This window comes from Abramis brama (assembly GCF_963993115.1).
Source record: "Abramis brama genome assembly, chromosome: 17".
Classification (NCBI taxonomy): domain Eukaryota; kingdom Metazoa; phylum Chordata; class Actinopteri; order Cypriniformes; family Leuciscidae; genus Abramis; species Abramis brama.
In genome coordinates, this window is record NC_139979.1 from 10,973,913 (window position 1) to 10,991,281 (window position 17,369).

General features: G+C 35.4%; 1 protein-coding gene across 2 annotated transcripts; it reads right to left on the reverse strand.

Moving 5' to 3' along the window:
- Positions 1 to 1,008: 1,008 nt before the first annotated feature.
- On the reverse strand, positions 1,009 to 17,072 carry LOC311067004 (mitogen-activated protein kinase kinase kinase 5). Of its 2 annotated transcripts, none has more exons than XM_084088511.1 (28): positions 16,602 to 17,072; positions 16,375 to 16,514; positions 15,737 to 15,924; positions 15,466 to 15,634; positions 14,872 to 14,978; positions 14,596 to 14,766; positions 13,657 to 13,769; positions 13,081 to 13,240; positions 12,656 to 12,806; positions 12,191 to 12,295; positions 11,893 to 11,942; positions 10,808 to 10,903; positions 10,291 to 10,381; positions 8,801 to 8,934; positions 8,004 to 8,131; positions 6,967 to 7,103; positions 6,734 to 6,839; positions 6,480 to 6,637; positions 5,943 to 6,138; positions 5,065 to 5,227; positions 4,777 to 4,945; positions 4,472 to 4,654; positions 4,238 to 4,343; positions 3,869 to 4,127; positions 3,014 to 3,132; positions 2,452 to 2,540; positions 2,229 to 2,305; positions 1,009 to 1,639 (listed from the first exon to the last, which is right to left on the reverse strand). In XM_084088511.1, the coding sequence occupies exons 1-28, from the start codon at positions 16,930 to 16,932 to the stop codon at positions 1,543 to 1,545; spliced, it is 3,993 nt and encodes a 1,330-aa protein (XP_083944637.1). In that variant the 5' UTR covers positions 16,933 to 17,072; the 3' UTR covers positions 1,009 to 1,542. The 2 variants fall into 2 exon arrangements, 1 of the variants encoding a protein (XP_083944637.1); XR_014603158.1 differs by having other exon boundaries at positions 1,580 to 1,639; positions 3,039 to 3,132.
- Between the last annotated feature and the right edge of the window lie 297 nt (positions 17,073 to 17,369).

Consider the following 17,369-nt stretch of genomic DNA (forward strand, 5'->3'; position numbering starts at 1 on the left):
AGCTTCAGTGCATGGCATCACTTCTTCCAAACAGGACTGAGAACCACCCACCTTCCTAACACACATAGGCTAGACACTCACACTTTGTATTGCCAGGAAGGGCTGAGCCACATATCTGAGGAATGTGAATAATGACAGTGAAATTTCTCACTGGAAAATGATGTTACTGTTGCTTGTGTACGAGGATGTTTAGGACTGTACGCTCATAAAATGACATATTTAGATGTTCAAAAAGTATTCAAATAGACCTCTGCAGCAGCCTCTAATGTATCTAAAATGTTACATGTACAATTAATACAACATATTTTGAGAAATGAAACTGACTGTCAAGATGCATTATGTGGATGCAAGCAAAACTGTAGTGTTTTGAAAGAATCTAGACTGTCTATAAAAAAAAAAACTGGCTTCATTAAAAATGCACCAAGAACAAAGTGAATTGCTAATGCGCTGACTCAGACGTTTAGCAAGTGTCAGTCATTCACTGTGTACTTAGGTTTGCAACAACAGCTGACTAATACATTTGGAAATCAAATGTATTGCGATGGGACATGCTATAATTCGTCAAACTATTTTAAACAACATTCACTAATTTTTTCCATGTAGCTTTTATTATCTCTTATATTATATCTTTTATTATTTGGAATACTTGTACTTTTAAAAATGTATTTGTTGAATAAGAAAGAAATTTGGATCAGTTAGTTTCCCTTCACTTGAGCATCATGAAATAAAAGTACAAATAAAAAAAAAACTTTACTTCTAAGATAAATGACAAAATTGTAGTTTTAGTTTTAATTGTAGTTAAAAAGAAAATTGAGTTTTGCTGTCAGTATCTTTTTCTTTTGTAAGTGTAGTTAATATATAGTATTTAGTATAAGAACACACAATTCATAAATACAAATAAAGCATTTTGGTACCCATATTCATATAAACACATATATATATATATATATATATATATATATATATATATATATATATATATTTTAGATTTATAAGATATTATATTTTAAGATTTTTTAGCACATATTAAACTGATGAAAATGCTGCTCTTTTGAAGTTTCTTTTCATCAAAAAATCCTGGAGAAAAAAAAAATATATCACAATTTCCACAAAAATAAGCAGCACAACTGTTTCTTAAGCACCAAATCAGCATATTAGAATGGTTTCTGAGGATCATGTGACAATGAAGACTGGAGTAATGATGCTGAAAATTCAGATTTGGCATCACAGGAATAAATAAATTGCAATTTAAAATATATTAAATTAGAAAAATATTTTAAATTGTAATAATATTTCACAATATTTCTGTTTTGCCTGTATTTTGTCATAAAAATGCAGCCTGGATAAGCACAGGGGCCTTCTTTTGAAGCATTAAAAGATCTCTCTTGAACAGTAGTGTATAATTTCTTTAAAATTATTTTCTTTACTCTTGGTGTCAGGCACAGACAAAGTAATAGTGCACAAAAGGCACAGAGTCTATACACCGCAAACTCACTGAGCTCATAGTATCTAAAAGCTGGACGAGAGAGTCACTCATGTCTGTCAGAGAATGGTATCTTCACTGTCCTCTTTGACTGGACTGAGATGAGACTTCCTCTGCTTGGAGATGGCGGCCCACAAGCGACACAGCATCCCACCTCTGAGAAACAAATGCACAAAAACAGATTTACTTCAACACTGTTTGGATCAGTAATTGTTTTGAAAGAAATTAATACTTTTATTCAGGAAGGATGCATTAAATTGATCAAAAGTGACAATCAAGACATTTGTTATTACAAAATATTTCTATTTCAAATAAATGTTGTTATTTTGAACTTTCAATTCATCAAAGAATTTAGAAAAAAGTGCATCACCGCTTTCACAAAAATATTAAGCAGCACAACTGTTCAACAATGATAATAATAAGAAATTGATATTGACATTGATAATAATTAGAATGATTTCCGAAGGATCATGTGACACTGAAGATTGCAGTAATGATGCTGAAGATTCAGCTTTGCCCATTTTAAAATAGAAAACAGTTATTATAAAATGTACTAATATTTCACAATATTACGATTTTTTGGTATTTTTGATTATATAAACGCAGCCTTGGTGAGCATAAAAGAGTAAAATTGTACTCCTTTACAACATATGACTTTTTTCATTAAATATAACATTTTAACTATATGTCTCTCCAACACCTTGCCACATTTTTCCTGTTTGCTATTGATGTCTAATGGACTTACTTGATGCCACAGTACTGCAGATCATCTCTGCAGGCGAGGTAGAGGAGACTGTCCAATGTGAACTCATGAAAAGCAAGCTTAAAGAAAACAAACAACAAGCAATCACTATTAACTTCAACTTATTTCAGTTTTTAAGCTAAATTTCACTATTAAAATCTATAAATATGAATTAGCAATCAAAGCTTGTGGTCAAAGGAATATATTTTTCTATATTTCCACTCACTATTTCTATGGTTTTCTCATCCACTGGAACACCTCTTAACCAGCGCACCATAGCAGAATTGTGAGAATTATGGGATGAAGGTTTATTATCTGTTGGAAAGAATAAACATAATACACGTTGGCTGTATAAACTGATACTTATATGCATTAATTTGCACTTTTGTACAGTGATGTTACAGTCCTATACTATTACTGCAAAACTGGTCATTACAATAAAGTCACTGTTTCGAAAACACTTCCAGAAAATTCCAGGGATTTTTTCTATAGAGGTACATGTACCCCGAGGTTAAGCCATAAACTTGGGTTGGTTGAAATTGGGTAACAGTTGTAAGTGATTACAAGGGCGTGTTCTTTATGAGTATCAAGAACTCCTCCTAAAACTAAAGACAAGTAGTGGCATGTTGAGTAGATGTGAATAAATGTGACATTGCTCCATGGCCACACCTTTTGACTGCCTCAGGCGACAACTTTCTCTCATATGGAAGAAGCAGTTCACAAACAATTGTTCAGTGGTAAATACTGTGTTCAACTTCAGAATTAATAAGAGGAAAAATGTGAGCAACCTGTAGCCGCAGGCGCAGCTCTGACCTCCAGGGCGTTGATGTGCCTTTGTTTGGTATGAATGGAGTTCTTCAGAAGTTCCTGGAATTCTTTCTCCTTTTCATTCAGCTGAATCAACAACCTGGAACATAGTGTGAACAAATCCCAACAGCAACAAATGAGTGTGGATCAGTCATAGCAAAACTGTTCTCATTCACTGCCCTCTTGTGGCTAATTTGAAAAATCAATAAATCACCACCATTTACAGCTCTGATTATTGCTGTACGCTTGTCTGTAATTGTGATATTGTCTGTAATTTTTTTATTTTATATATATATACATACATACACACACAAACAAACATTGTAATATGCTGATTTGGTGCTCAAGAAACATTTCTTATTATCAATGTTGGAAATTGTCTGCTTAATACTATTGTGGAAACCGTGATGCAGTTTTTTTTTCAAGATTCTTTGCTAAATAAAAGGTAAAAAAAAATGGCATTTATTTGAAATAGAAATCTAATATTTGAAATTAGTTTAAGAAGTTTTTGTAATTTTTATTAGTTAACTTTTAAAGATTAAACTTTTTTTTTTAAATATATGTCTATATAGTTTTTTCAGTTTGAGTTTTAGTTATTTTGGTTAAATTAAGTTAAATTAAAAAGGATAAATGTTGCCTTGGCAACTAGCTGAAATTAAATCTTTTTAAAAATATTTTATTTCAGTTAAAGTTTATTTTACTTCAAGTAACAACATTTTTTGTTATGGTTTTAGTTTTAGTTAACTATAATAACCCTGGTACATGTACATCATTTTATCCATTAAACACTTTTTAAAAGTTTGGAGGGCAACAGAGAGAGATAAAGTTTTGGATACCTCATAGACTCAAAGCGAAGTTCTGATAGCTCCTTTGCGAGTGAAGAGTGACTGGAGATGTCGTCACTGTGGAGATTGCTGCATTTGGTATGACCCTCTTCAGAATTCTGAGTGATGATATGCGATTCCTCTTTGTCCTTTGCGAGGGGAGTGTCAGTTGGTTTAGAATCAGCCTCTGTGGGTTGCTCGGTTTCTTGAGAACTCTCCTCATGAGAACTCTCCTCATTTTCAAACGATGACTGTAGCTGAAGCTTGAGCTCTAGAAAAGGGATTTTGATGGATTGCAATGAAGGTATGCCCATAAAAGAAGATTTAGAGATGCAATAGAAGCACGCCACTGTTGCATTTGCAATGGTGTCCTTTACATACCTGGTAGCATAACTGTGATAGTATCTTGTACAGCCTGCCTCAACAAGTTGTCCAAAGCAAACATCCAATGAGGTTTAATCTGCTGTTTCTTCAGAACCTTCTTGACCTACAAACATAAGAGTCACATCTGATTAAGAAAAAGATTTTCAAACAAAAAAAAAAAGTTTTGTTTTTCTATATATACATATATATAGTTTAATTGAGATTAAAGCAATTTGAAAGCAAAGAACATACTGCATCCTGGAAGCTAAAGAGCGCCGCCTGCAGGCTGCTGAGAGGCACAGAGGAGTTCAGCAGACTGGAGCGCAAAGTCAGGAGGCTGCTACTCAGGTGCCTTTTGTCTGGAGAGCGTATGTTTTCTCGGAGGCAGCAAATCAGTTCGCTGATGTGATCTGAGGTAATGCACGGCTGCTCCACCTGCGAGATGGGAAAAAAAACAGCAAGTGTCAGAATCATTCAGGCATTCGAGAAAGGGCGCTGGTGGTGTGACAGAATTCCACATCAAGCATCTCAGGTGACACAGTAGTGTGGGAATGTACCTGCGGCAGTGTCTCCTGAATGTTTTGAACTACAAGGCTGATGTACTCAGTAAGGATCCTATGTAGCGTGTCCCTCCGTTCGCTGTCTTTTCTCAGCATGAACAAACCTAGATTCTCTCCAGAACAAGCTGGACTTGTGGTCATGTCTCCTTGAGGCTCATCTGGCACTCTACCGACAGCAAATGCATGCAAAATAAAGGCAAATAAGTCATTTCAGAAACTGGAAGTATGTTTCACATGATTTCAACATATAATTCCCAGAATCTGGGATCTGATGCATTGACTCACGTCAAAAAACCACTGGAGCTGGGAGGACTTTCAGCCATGTCATTTCCTTTGAAGGCAGGAGTGGTCCTTCTCAGATCAAAAGAGCAGGACAATTCATTGTGTTCAGCATCTGTGTTCTCCACACGCAATGCAATGGGTACAGACATGCTCCTGTGAAAGTCTCCTACAATATAATGTCAAAATAAACTCAAATATCCAATTATTAAGTTATCCCTACAGGGTGGAAACACATCAGTCATGTCCCATCGTATGCACATTCCTCTGTCTTGCTATCAAATTACTTTGAAGTACAAGTCACTATTCATAAATGGGTGTTTCTGCAACTTTGGGCACTTTTATGTCCCAGGGGTTAATTTAGATTAAAAATAAAATATTTCAACCTTTATCTTTTTATTATATAAAGATCATAATTCAACTGTCTTGGGAACTTTTATCATGCCTCCATTTTTCTAATGTTTTTCATATTAGTGGTCAATAGTGTAAATGACACTTTAGTAGAAAAAGAAAAAAAAAAGATATAAAAATAAATTAAAATAATTTAATTATAAAATAAATGAATAAATATGTAAATAAAGTATACACGTGCATAGATAGATAGATAGATAGTATAAATATATAAAATAAATCGATATTAATGATAAAATAAATAACAATAAACAAGCAAACAAGCAAACAAACAAACAAACAAACAAATAAGAATTTCTCATGTGATGCCTGTATAAACATTAGTGGACAAATAAAAAAAGAGTGAGTCTGTTTATTTTCTAAAAGTGTACACAGACAAAAGTGCCCAAATTTGAAGAAACACCCATTTAAAGCTGTTGGTTTTAAAGTGTTAAAGATCACAAGAATTTATGAAAGTGATTCTACATGCTCACCGGCAGGATCTTTCAGAGAGTTGTCGGACTGAGGCTTTGTCCTCTTCCTGGGACTGCCCTTCAGAAAGCTGTTCTTCAGGAGCTCTGAAGCTGTGGCTCTCTTGTCTGGGTTGGGTTCAAAGCAGCACACGATGAAGCCTTTAGCTTGCTCTGACATGCACTCTGGCACTGTGGGGTGAATCTTAAACATGCCCACCTGCAGGAGGACAATTACTCAGTAAACTGTTTTGAAGGAGAAATTCACATTTAGGCCCGAAACACACTCTTTTCATAACACCACCAGTCTTACACCATCAGTCTTTGCCACAAGGGGCGCTATACAATAAATTAGAATAAACCATCTTCTGTTCTTCATGCATTTGCACATGCATAGAGGCTTTTTTTCTGGCCTTACAGTGAATCTAATAAATATGCAATGAGGCATGAAGTCAATTGGGAATGTGAGAATGGAATGTAAACTTCACAGTTGATTTAACATGGTTATATAACATCAGTTTAAAATAACACTTGGATTCCTGCTTCAAAAACCTGTAGCACCTTAAACATGGCCGCCTGAGGACTTCCCAGCTCATAAAAAGGTGGTTTCCCAGTGGCCATTTCTATGATGGTGCAACCCAGAGACCAGATATCAGCCGGTTTGCCGTATCCACGAGGACCTTGGTCGATGATCTCTGGAGCCATGTACTGCAGAGTGCCTGTGGCCAAATAAATCAGGAGGAGTTTGAAAAGCAAACACACAAGAGTACATAATGTAACCTGAGAAGCATGCAAGTATGCACTAGGAGACTCACCTGTGAACGTCTCTGTACATGGGTTGATTCCTGCTAGTCTCTTAGAGGTGCCAAAATCTGATATCTTTAGCACACCGCTGTACGTATTTATCAAAACATTATCACCCTGGTGAGATAAAAAGTGTGTAATGTAAAGTATGACAAGTGATGAAAAAAATGCAGCTGAAATGTTGCATTTCATGTTGATGAACAGATAGCTTTAAAGCAATGGCAGCACTGAGATGTATTCATACCTTAATGTCTCTATGGACAATCTGATTATCATGGAGATATTTCAGCCCTTCCAGAATCTGCTTGGTGTAGAAAACAATGGTCGCCTCATTATCTTTAAGAGGCCCCCACTTTGATCTTAAGAGAGAGGATAAACTTCCTGTAATAGAAGAAAAAACAAGTCAATACATGATGGTTAGTATTCAGGAACTGTGTAATCATACATTTTAAGATAACAGACTGTATATCCATATGCACATATACACATATGAAAAGTCAATAAAATAGACCACAAAATGAAAAGAATCTTTTGCAAAACATATTGTAATCTTTGCATTTTATATTGATTTCATTCAATGCTCCATTCACAAAACTTTTAGCTTTTTAGTGGTTTAACATACACTACTGTTAAGCAAGTGTTTTACTTTGAAATAAAGTAATACTTTTATTCAGCACAGATGCATTAAATTGATCAAAAAGGGCCAGTAAATACATACATTATTAAATGCTGTTCTATTGAACTTTCAATCCATTAAAAAATAATACAAAAGATTAAGCAGCCCAACCATTTTCAACACTGCCAATAATAGGAAAGGTTTCCTGAGCAGTATATTAGAATGTTTCCTAAAAGTAAGCATATTAGAATGATTTCTGAAGGATCAAATTCAGCTTTGTTATCACAGACTAATTGAACAGTTAAAAGTATATACTGTATATATGCAGCCCCCCCAAAAAGTTGTATTATATAAGTATATATAAGTTAATTATAAATATATTTTATATATTTATTCAAAATGCTCATCATAAAGGAAATGTAAGACCACACATACTAATAAATGTTACGTCACTAGCCCATAAATAACTCTTGAGATGAATTCTCTAAACTGGTCTGTGCTGTTTAGAAAAGCACATTACCATTACACTACCAGCTTTAGATCTTTACACGCACAACACACCCATCCTAAGAACCAATGATTTCTCAACAGAAAAACAACAACATTCCTCCATGTCATCAAAGAGGAAAACTTAATCAGAGAACAATGAGCAAAGTACGCCACACCTCCCGGAACCTCCTCCATGAAGATCTTGATGAAGCCATCCTCACTGACTGATCCCAAATACTGAACAATATTCCTGTGCTTCAGCCTCTTGTGTAAAGCAATCTCCTCGTGGAGCGGCTGAGAATAGCTAAGAGCCAGAACGAGAAAGACAAGAAAGACCAAGATGGAAGAGAAAAAGTAAATATTATTATGATGATGTAAGCTACAGTATACAGTTCTGACCACAATCATAAGGGTTTTATAGGCATATTTGGTAAAACAGCTAAACACAAATCTTGGATCACACGGAAAGGCCGACATCTGCAAACGGTCCATGTGAGGACAGTTTAAACAAGCATTAGTCCTGAGGACAAACATCACTGGGCCGTGGGGACCTCTGAACATGGTCAGGGGTCAACAAACAAGTGCTGGATTTTTGCAGAAGCAGATCAACAATGTACCTAATACACAGTTAAGTGGCCTGAAACTATAAACAACATACTAATATATATATATATATATATATATATATATATATATATATATATATATATATATATATATATATATATATATATATATATATATATATATATATATATATATATATACACACATGCATACATACACACACACACACACACACATACATACATACATACACACACACATACATACATACATATATATGTGCCAAAAGTGGGCAGGTTTTAGGTGTTATGAAAATATGTTTTAATATGTTGTTAAGTGACATACATCAAGATCAAATGTAGGCATTTAACCAAAAAATATCAACAATTGAAAAACATGTTCATACGTGCTGTCTTTCTCTGGGATCTCTTTGATTGCGATGCGCACATGATTGCTGAGGTCCCGTCCAGCGTACACCACTCCATAGGTTCCTTTCCCCAGCACCACCTTGTCTTTATTCTCATTTATCTCATAAATGTACTGAAAGAGAAACAGTACCATAATGGAGTCATATGGACCAACTTCACCCAATGGGTGTAGACCAGTGACGCATATATACATTTATCTATACAAATACAGATTTATCACTAATATGGATTTCTCGTTAAAAGTTACTCCAATTATTTTTTTAAGGAAATTAATACTTTTATGTGGCACGGATGCATTAAAATGATCAAAAGTGATAAAGACTTTTATAATGTTATAAAAGATTTCTATTTTTAAAAAATGCTGTTCTTTTGAAGTTTATATTCATCTAAGAAGCCTTAGAAATGTATCAGTTTCCACAAAAATATTAAATAGCACAAATGTTTTCAACATTGATAATAACAAATGTTTATTGAGCACCAAATCAGCATATTAGAATGATTTCTGAAGGATCATGTGACACTGAAGACTGACGTAATAGGTGCTGAAAATATATATAATATTATAATATATAATTATAATAATATTTCACAATATTACTGTTTTACTGTAATTTTGATCAAACAAAAGCAGCCTTGTTGAACAGAAGAGACTTCTTTCAAAAAATGTTTTTTTTTTTTATTCAAACCTACCCAAGCTTTTGAACAGTGATGGCAAAATTGAGCTTTTGAAGCATTATGAGATGAGCTGTTCTGTGAAGTATTTGACATTTAAAAGAACACTGTATTCCCAATGCTTTTTTTTTTTTAAACGCAAAACTGAGTTTGGTAAGAAGCAGCATTACATTTCACACCTAACTGCTAAATTCAACAAGCACTAAACTGGCAGTAAGGACACATGACAGCAGGAAGTATGTTTAAATGTGCAGTCTTGTCAATAGTAAAGATAGTTAAAGAGGAAGCCAACAGGCTGACAACACAATTGCATTATGGTACTGGTAATAGTGGTACCATATTCCCAGTATGCAACGGGAAACTGCATTTGGAATGATACACAATGAAGAGAACTATTTGGCCATGAATGTCAACTCAACTCTTTAATGATGATTAAACTTTTCATGAAAAAAACAAAAACATTACAGCCAAGTCAAGACATCTGTTCAAGGTAGTAACACTACATATCCTGACAGGCAGAGTCCAAGCCAAAAGAAATGTATAACCTTATCGGTTCATCAAAACTAAACCAACCTGAAAAACCTGAGGTTATTCTACACAAAAAAAATAAACCTATTCTACCTGAAAACATTAGTCTGTACCAACAAAAGTAATTTTTATGGCTTGTGTATCAAGAATAGGGTAGAAATAGCTGCTTAATGAACCAAGTGCACATTTTCACTGGTTTATTGATTCTGATTACTGGGCCTGAACAAACAATGAGAGGTTATATGCAATTAATGGTGATTTCTCTCACCTCTAGAACTCCTTCTCCTCCCCTGATTGAACTGGAATCTTCCACGGGACTTTCTGTTTGATGCAATAGAGAGTTCACCAAATCACAGAACCTGAAAAGCAACACACAGATTATAGGGTTTGAGAATATGTTCAATGGAAAAAATCTTTAATTGTGACACATTTCCTCATGATTTTCAAACATGCACACACACTTGATGATTTGGCCATTACGTAATCACGTAATGTTTTCACTGGAAGAATGAGAATAACTTAAGATAAGGTCAAATGTGACTTCCTGAACATGATACAAAAGAAGGGTAAGTAAATATGACATGCATTTCAAAGGCTCAGTGAATAGTGCCTGGAGCAAGTATGAATTTAACAGTAAATATCAAATTATTCTTAAAACTAATTTACATAACCTATTCATAACCTAGAGTTTTATTCTCTGCCAAAAACACTCATGACATTGGAGCTCTTCCCTCATGATGTCCTTGGCAGGATGTTTGAGCGATGCGTCAGCCAGCAGATCTCACCCTTTACAATGAAGATCACTGGGAAAGTACAACTGGAAGTCATCTGAATTGTACAGGACATACAGGAAGCAGCTCCGTTCGTCGAACTTGGAGACGCTGCACGAGTGGAATAACAAGAGATTTTCAATACAAATGAACATGAGCATTCTCAATCCAATCCAACATGCCAGAAAAATAAAACATCAAAGAAAATGGGATAAGCTCTTTTACACTGGTTTGTACTCCTAAAATGCGCTCCCTTGGGAATTTATAGCCTAATACTTAGAATGTTTTTAGAATGGCTGCTTTTAAAATTAAAGTAAAATAAAGTGTTTTTGTGGTGCAGTTATTTTGTTCTATTACATGAATGAGACACATTTAATGCCTAAAATGTTAATATTACAACAACGTGAATCTGACAACTACTGTAGTCTTGTAGCACACAACAGCTTCAAAATTCAAAGTATTAGTTTAAAGTGTGTAATTTGTGTTATAAAATGAAACGTTAAAAAGTCTCTTCAAATAATGTAAACCACTTATTTTACTTAATACTTTTTTAGTACATATTTTAGACGAATAAAAATCCACAGGAAAATTTCACAGGCAATAAAACAGCTCTTTGCAACTCATAAACAATTTAATGACAAATATAACACATTCCTGTTAGAATCTGTTTGGAAATACTAATTCTAACAGGAATAGAGATCCCACTAAGAGACTATGTATCCATAACTAAAATGATTTTTTTTTTAAATATGGGTCGATCTGACCTTAATTATCAACATCCATTTTCATTTGTTTTACAACCTGAGCTCAAAACAAGATGTCCGCTGCCCTAAGGGCTGGAAATAGGAACAAAACCAGTAAGAAAAAGAACTGAAAGAGACATTGACCTGTAGCTTAAAAAGCTGGAAAGAGGATAACAGGCATCAACTAGGCCATACAACAAGGAAGTTTAAAAAAAAAAGAAGAAAAAAAAAGACCTATTCAGAGAAAAATCGCTGCGCTGTGGCCAAAACAGAGCAGCCCTAGTGGGACCATAAACTGCTGCAAGCTTGGAAATGGAAAACAGAAAAATTTACAGTATTCTCATAAGCGCACAGTACCTTACTCCACGAATAGCAGATGCTGGGAAAGTCCACTCATGAAGACCTTTCTAGGAAAGCCAAATAAAGCACATTACACTCCCACAGACATGTAGAAAAGGTTGAATTTTACTGCATAAAGCAGCTCAAGTTCACACCATCTTCTGTCATGTTAAATGATGCCTATCTTTCACATAAATGATTTAATAAGATGGAAACTCAACTACGTGACAACACAATGCAATGTAACTGCACCCTGCACAATTAGGCTACTCCTAAATGCCATGTGTGAAAACCACCAAGAGTCAAGGGTGTTTACCTCGAGTGGAGTGACGTGTCTCAGCTGCACCGTACGGCTGTCATCTTCCTCACTTATGCTTATTATACTAGGTTGGAACACTTTAGTGGGCTCCAGAATCAGAACCTAAAAAAGATAAGATATTTTGGGTCTGCTTATATGCTCCACCTTTTTGGCTTTTCCTTTAAGTAAAGCAGGCTGAATGGGGAAAGGTCCCAATACACTTCAAGCGAAATCGAAGAACGAACTGGTGTGACGTCATTTCGAACAAAATCAGGCCAAAACGAAGTTCGTTTGCACAGCACATATTTACACATTCATCCAACTGCTGCTCTCAGCAGCGTGGGTGGCGTTGGGATGCTTGCTAACAGTATACCACTGGTCACGTATTTCGAATTCTCTGTATTACGAACTACGTCGCTGTGAGTGTATTGGAGCCTTAAGGTTGTCCTGTCCTACTGTTGAGGAGAAAAGAAGTGGTCTTACCGGGCAGCGTGCTGTGGAAACTGTAGGCTTGCACGCCTGCACCATCAACTCCATCCAAAAGTCCACAGTTTCCTGTTTAGGATGATTCACGTCTTTGGGTTTGGCAAATTGCTTGTATAGTATATACGTCTCCATAATGGATGCAACATACCTGATTTGAAGGAGAAATCACCTTGCAGTAAATAAAACATGTCTTATTCAGGGTTGTAAATGTTAATTTAGTGTGATTACTTCAACACGATAATGGAATTATTCATGACCCTGTCCAATTCAAACTTGAAGTACTTCAATTTTTAAAAATGAGGGTCACTACAGTTCTGAAAATAAAACTTAATTTGTTAAAAAAAAAAAAAAAGTGTGGTTTTCACTTCATACTACTACCAAACCAAACTAAACATAGAAAATTAATCATTTCCTTGGCTCACCACATTGGCGCTTTGATCCTGTAGAGTTTCTCGGAAGCTTCTATGACTTTCTTGTGCTCGTTGGCCAAAATTCCAGCCCCCAAATAAAAACCAACATCCCAGTAGTCCTGCATCTTCTCAAGACAGCCCTTCCTACCCAGCAGGCTACTGAGTGTGACACCTGCACAACAGGCACAAAGAACACCACAAAACTCAATAAATACCTTATAATAAATAAAAACTCTGGGCTATAGCATGATCAATCTCAACTTCAGTGTATGTATGAAAAGCATGAGGCAAGGCAGCACGTCAAAAGTGTGAAAATAAGGCAACACCTGTTTAACAACTCAAACTGTCTCACATTCTATATACTCATACTTTGTGTTATCATGCATTCATGTTTAAAGCCTGAAGCATTTGGATCATAAAAGTAGGCCACTAAGTATCAGTTTCTATACATCACCCTGCTAAAGAGAAAATACCATGCAATAGCCAACAAAGCACTACATGATATGTAGACCGAATCATGACCCATCTCTCTGTTTAAAGTGCACACAACCAGAGCAGTGAAGCTAAATAAAGGACACACAAACACACCGATTTTCCGCAGTTCAATAGAGGTGTCGAATTCATGCCCAGCAGCCATCAGGAGCACAACATTATTGATTCCAGAGTGCAAAGAGGGTTCAGTCTCAAAGGCCTTGCCGTACCTGCAGGACAAGCATAGAGGTAGAAACACAAGACACCATTACTGTACAATGAATATTAGAGAAATTAGCATTAACACAAATACCTGTTTGAGCCACATAAATAAATAAAAATATAGTAGTATTTTATCCCATTTTTAGTAAATTAATTAATTAATTAATTAATTAAATTAATTAATTAATCATTATTTAACCCAGACACATTTAGCTGAGAAGCCAAATTTAATTAGATATTGTTTTTTTCCCCAGGAAATATATCTTGAATTAATTAATTTTTCATACCCCATTGCAATTTTTTTTCTAGTTTGAAGCATAAATCTACAAACATTTATGTTATGCTTAAACATTTTTTTTTTTATTATTAAATTCATTTGCCAATGTATAGGAAATTTTTTTTATTTGAAAACAGGACATATATATCACATATATACACATATATATATATATATATATATATATATATATATATATATATATATATATATATATATATATATATATATATATATAGATATATATATAGATATATATATAGATATATAGATATTCTCAGACAACAAGTCTTATTATCTCATGCAAATTAGTTTCTCAATAAATGCATCTTTTCTTGTTTTAAAGTTGTTTACATATTTTGTATGTAAAGTAGGACAAAATTACTGAACAATACAATGAAAGGATGTGCAGACCACTGGACTAATATTAACTTATATTTGTATTATTTAAGATCAGATGTTCTCTTACCACAGCACATTATAGATATAAATGTGTGAAATAGATTTAACGGTCTTGTGATGGTCTGTCGATCGAGAAGATAAAGGCCGGGACTCACCAGTAACATGCTCGATCTCTGCTGTATGTGTCTTTGAAGCCTGAACTCAGGAACATGTCCTTGTAGACGCGCCCGCACAGGCAGTACACGTCTGAGGCCACGGTGTTCCCCGACTCCACAATGGGCAAAATTAGCTTTAAAGCCTTGTCACGATCACCGGGGTGGTTCCTCCTTTAAACACATTTCAAAATGTTTTGTAGGGAATAAAATGAATGTTTACTCCAATAAATTGATGTTTTTGTGTAATGTATTATTAAAAACAAAAACAAAGCTCACCTGTTCAATGCAAAAATATACTGAAACTTAATGTTCTGATGTGATATCACCATGCACATGGGCAAATTATTTAAGGTCTCCAACAGATTTATGATGGAGTCGTAGTCCTTGAATCACATGGAGAAAGAGGAGTTTAGTTTCAATAAATTATTCACATGGCACTTCTTATATTTCACAACCATTGTCAAATATTTAAATTTGAAAGCTTGTTCCTCTGGGTAGAAAAAAAATTATATATTTTTTTTCGTACAATAAAATTAAAAGCGCATGTAGCATGAAAATCTTAAAGAACAGGAGGCAATAAATGTACTACATGATTTATTACATCAAAGCCGGTGAGATCTCTTTTCTATATCTCATTAATAATTAAACAGATTCGGGTGAGTATCACAGCAACAATCAAAACATTCACACAAAGAATTGCTGACACAATCATGCATTCAACAGCAAATATTGAAGGAATACACATTATAGGGAAAAAGTATGATACAAGTACTTATTTGTTGAAAACCCATTTCTATGCATGAGTATCATTCATATTCGTGTTTGTAACTGAAAGCTTAATGTTGTACACATGTAACTCTAGTAACTCACCGGGATGTCTCTGTAAGACAGCAGGAGGCTCATAACAACATCTGGACTCAGAAGCTCCACCGAGTCCAGACGCTTCTGGATCCGGCCCAGCTCCTGACTCAGCGCCGCTCCGGAGAAGTGCTCTCGAGCCAAACGGATCTCCCTGCGGATTGCCTCGTGGAGGTATTCGCTACAAGGCGAGAATGTTTTAAGATTTTATTCAGACAATATAAAAATAACATTTAGCAATTGACATCAAGGGAAAAGAAAATGCACAAAATTACTTTCCTACCTTGAATGAATGTGAACACCTTCCAGCAACTTGACCAGCCGATCCACCAAAGGGGTCAGCAGGGATTCAAATTTAAAGCTGGAATGAAGAAAATCTTTGATCCCTCTCATCAGTGTGGCATCACAGGCAAATACTTTACCCTGGGGTGACACCATGTAGGGGATAAAAGTGTAGCTCCCACATTGTTCCTAGAATGAAGAATAAGGAAGACCAAACAAATGCATCATTATATAGGACCGGGACTAGTTGTCAAAAGGACGGTCAGTAAGTTTCTATAAGGTTCAGAGAAAAAGTCAAATTATACAAATGCTTGTTTTAGATGGGTTTTTGGGAAATAAAAAACTTAAAATTACATTACTTTAGTGAATTCTACTATCCACATACAGTATCTAGAATATCAATATCGTCATATTTTGGAATATCTGTTGGTAAACAAGTGCGCACAATACATTCAGTCAACTATTTAATGAAGATTTAGCCTAACTAAACGGTCGAACTGTATTTTCAGAGTCTATAGAGAAACTGACTTTCAAAAATACAGAAATATTCAATGGAATAAAAAAAAAAGTATTCATGCTGACTTTCGAAAACAACCTTGCACTTTACAAATATAATGGACGTGTTATTGTGGGTCTCACCTTCACAACTTGAAGATGCTCCTCTTGTTTGTTACAGTACAGGATGACATTATTGGTCATACTGAAACTCTCTCTGACACCCAGGTGATAAAAGAGAGACGGCTGGCAGATAGAGTTATTCATCTCCACCACGACAACATCTAAAACACAGAGTTAAAAACAACCGCTTACACGTGCACTTTGGAAATATTCCTTAAAATCCCAGTTATGTACGTGCCACAACTTGCCTGCGTTGTAAAAAGTGTCCAGGATTTCAGTCGTTCCCAACGCAATGCGCTCAAAAGAAACGCTCTTCAGCACAGCGTGCGCGTCCTCGCAGGCTTCTGCTAGACATGTATGTGAAAGATTCTCCTCAGTTTGAGGCAAAGACCCGTCCCCAACGGCGATATACACCACGTTTAAAGCCCTGGTTCGACTCCGCGGGGATATTATGCCTTTACACCCGCCGCCTATTTCGAGAGCCAAAGGATCCTGCCATAAACTTCCAGCTGAAACTCGCACGGGATCCTTTCTCTTGGTCTCGCGCAGGCTCATGCGCCTGCGTTCAGTCGTATACATGGTGTCTCGAAAGCAGTGCCTAGCTAATAATGAAAACCATCCCGTGTTCGCGTTCTCGACATGCCTTCACTATGGCGTACAAGTATTCCTGTAGTTTTTCAGGTAAGACTTTGAGGAGGATCTTTTAGACGCGCCCTCCTTCTGCGCCCCGCCCTCCTCGTGTCACGATCAGTCCACAGCTGTGCGACCTCGCCTACAAGTACAACCGCTGCTTGCTCAATAACGATTTGCCTGTCTTTGTTTAGAAAGTATGTTTTGTTTTATGCAAAATTGTTCTATTACAAAAACGTTTTCACTAATAGAATACATTTATTATTTATATTGATTACATATAAAAATGTATAATGTATATAAATAATTGATTATATGTTCAATCAATGTTTAATATATTAAATTATTTATTAATATATTTTATTATTAATATCATATAGTAATTT

What these genes read in the sequence shown, in the direction of transcription:
- LOC311067004 (XM_084088511.1), bottom strand. Translation starts at nt 16,932, where the DNA reads ATGTATACGACTGAACGCAGGCGCATGAGCCTGCGCGAGACCAAGAGA. An exon ending in GACACGTCACTCCACTCGAG is followed by an intron (nt 11,943 to 12,190) that starts GTAAACACCCTT and finishes TGGCTTTCCTAG; the next exon opens with AAAGGTCTTCATGAGTGGAC. An exon ending in AGCTCCAGTGGTTTTTTGAC is followed by an intron (nt 4,946 to 5,064) that starts GTGAGTCAATGC and finishes TGCTGTCGGTAG; the next exon opens with AGTGCCAGATGAGCCTCAAG.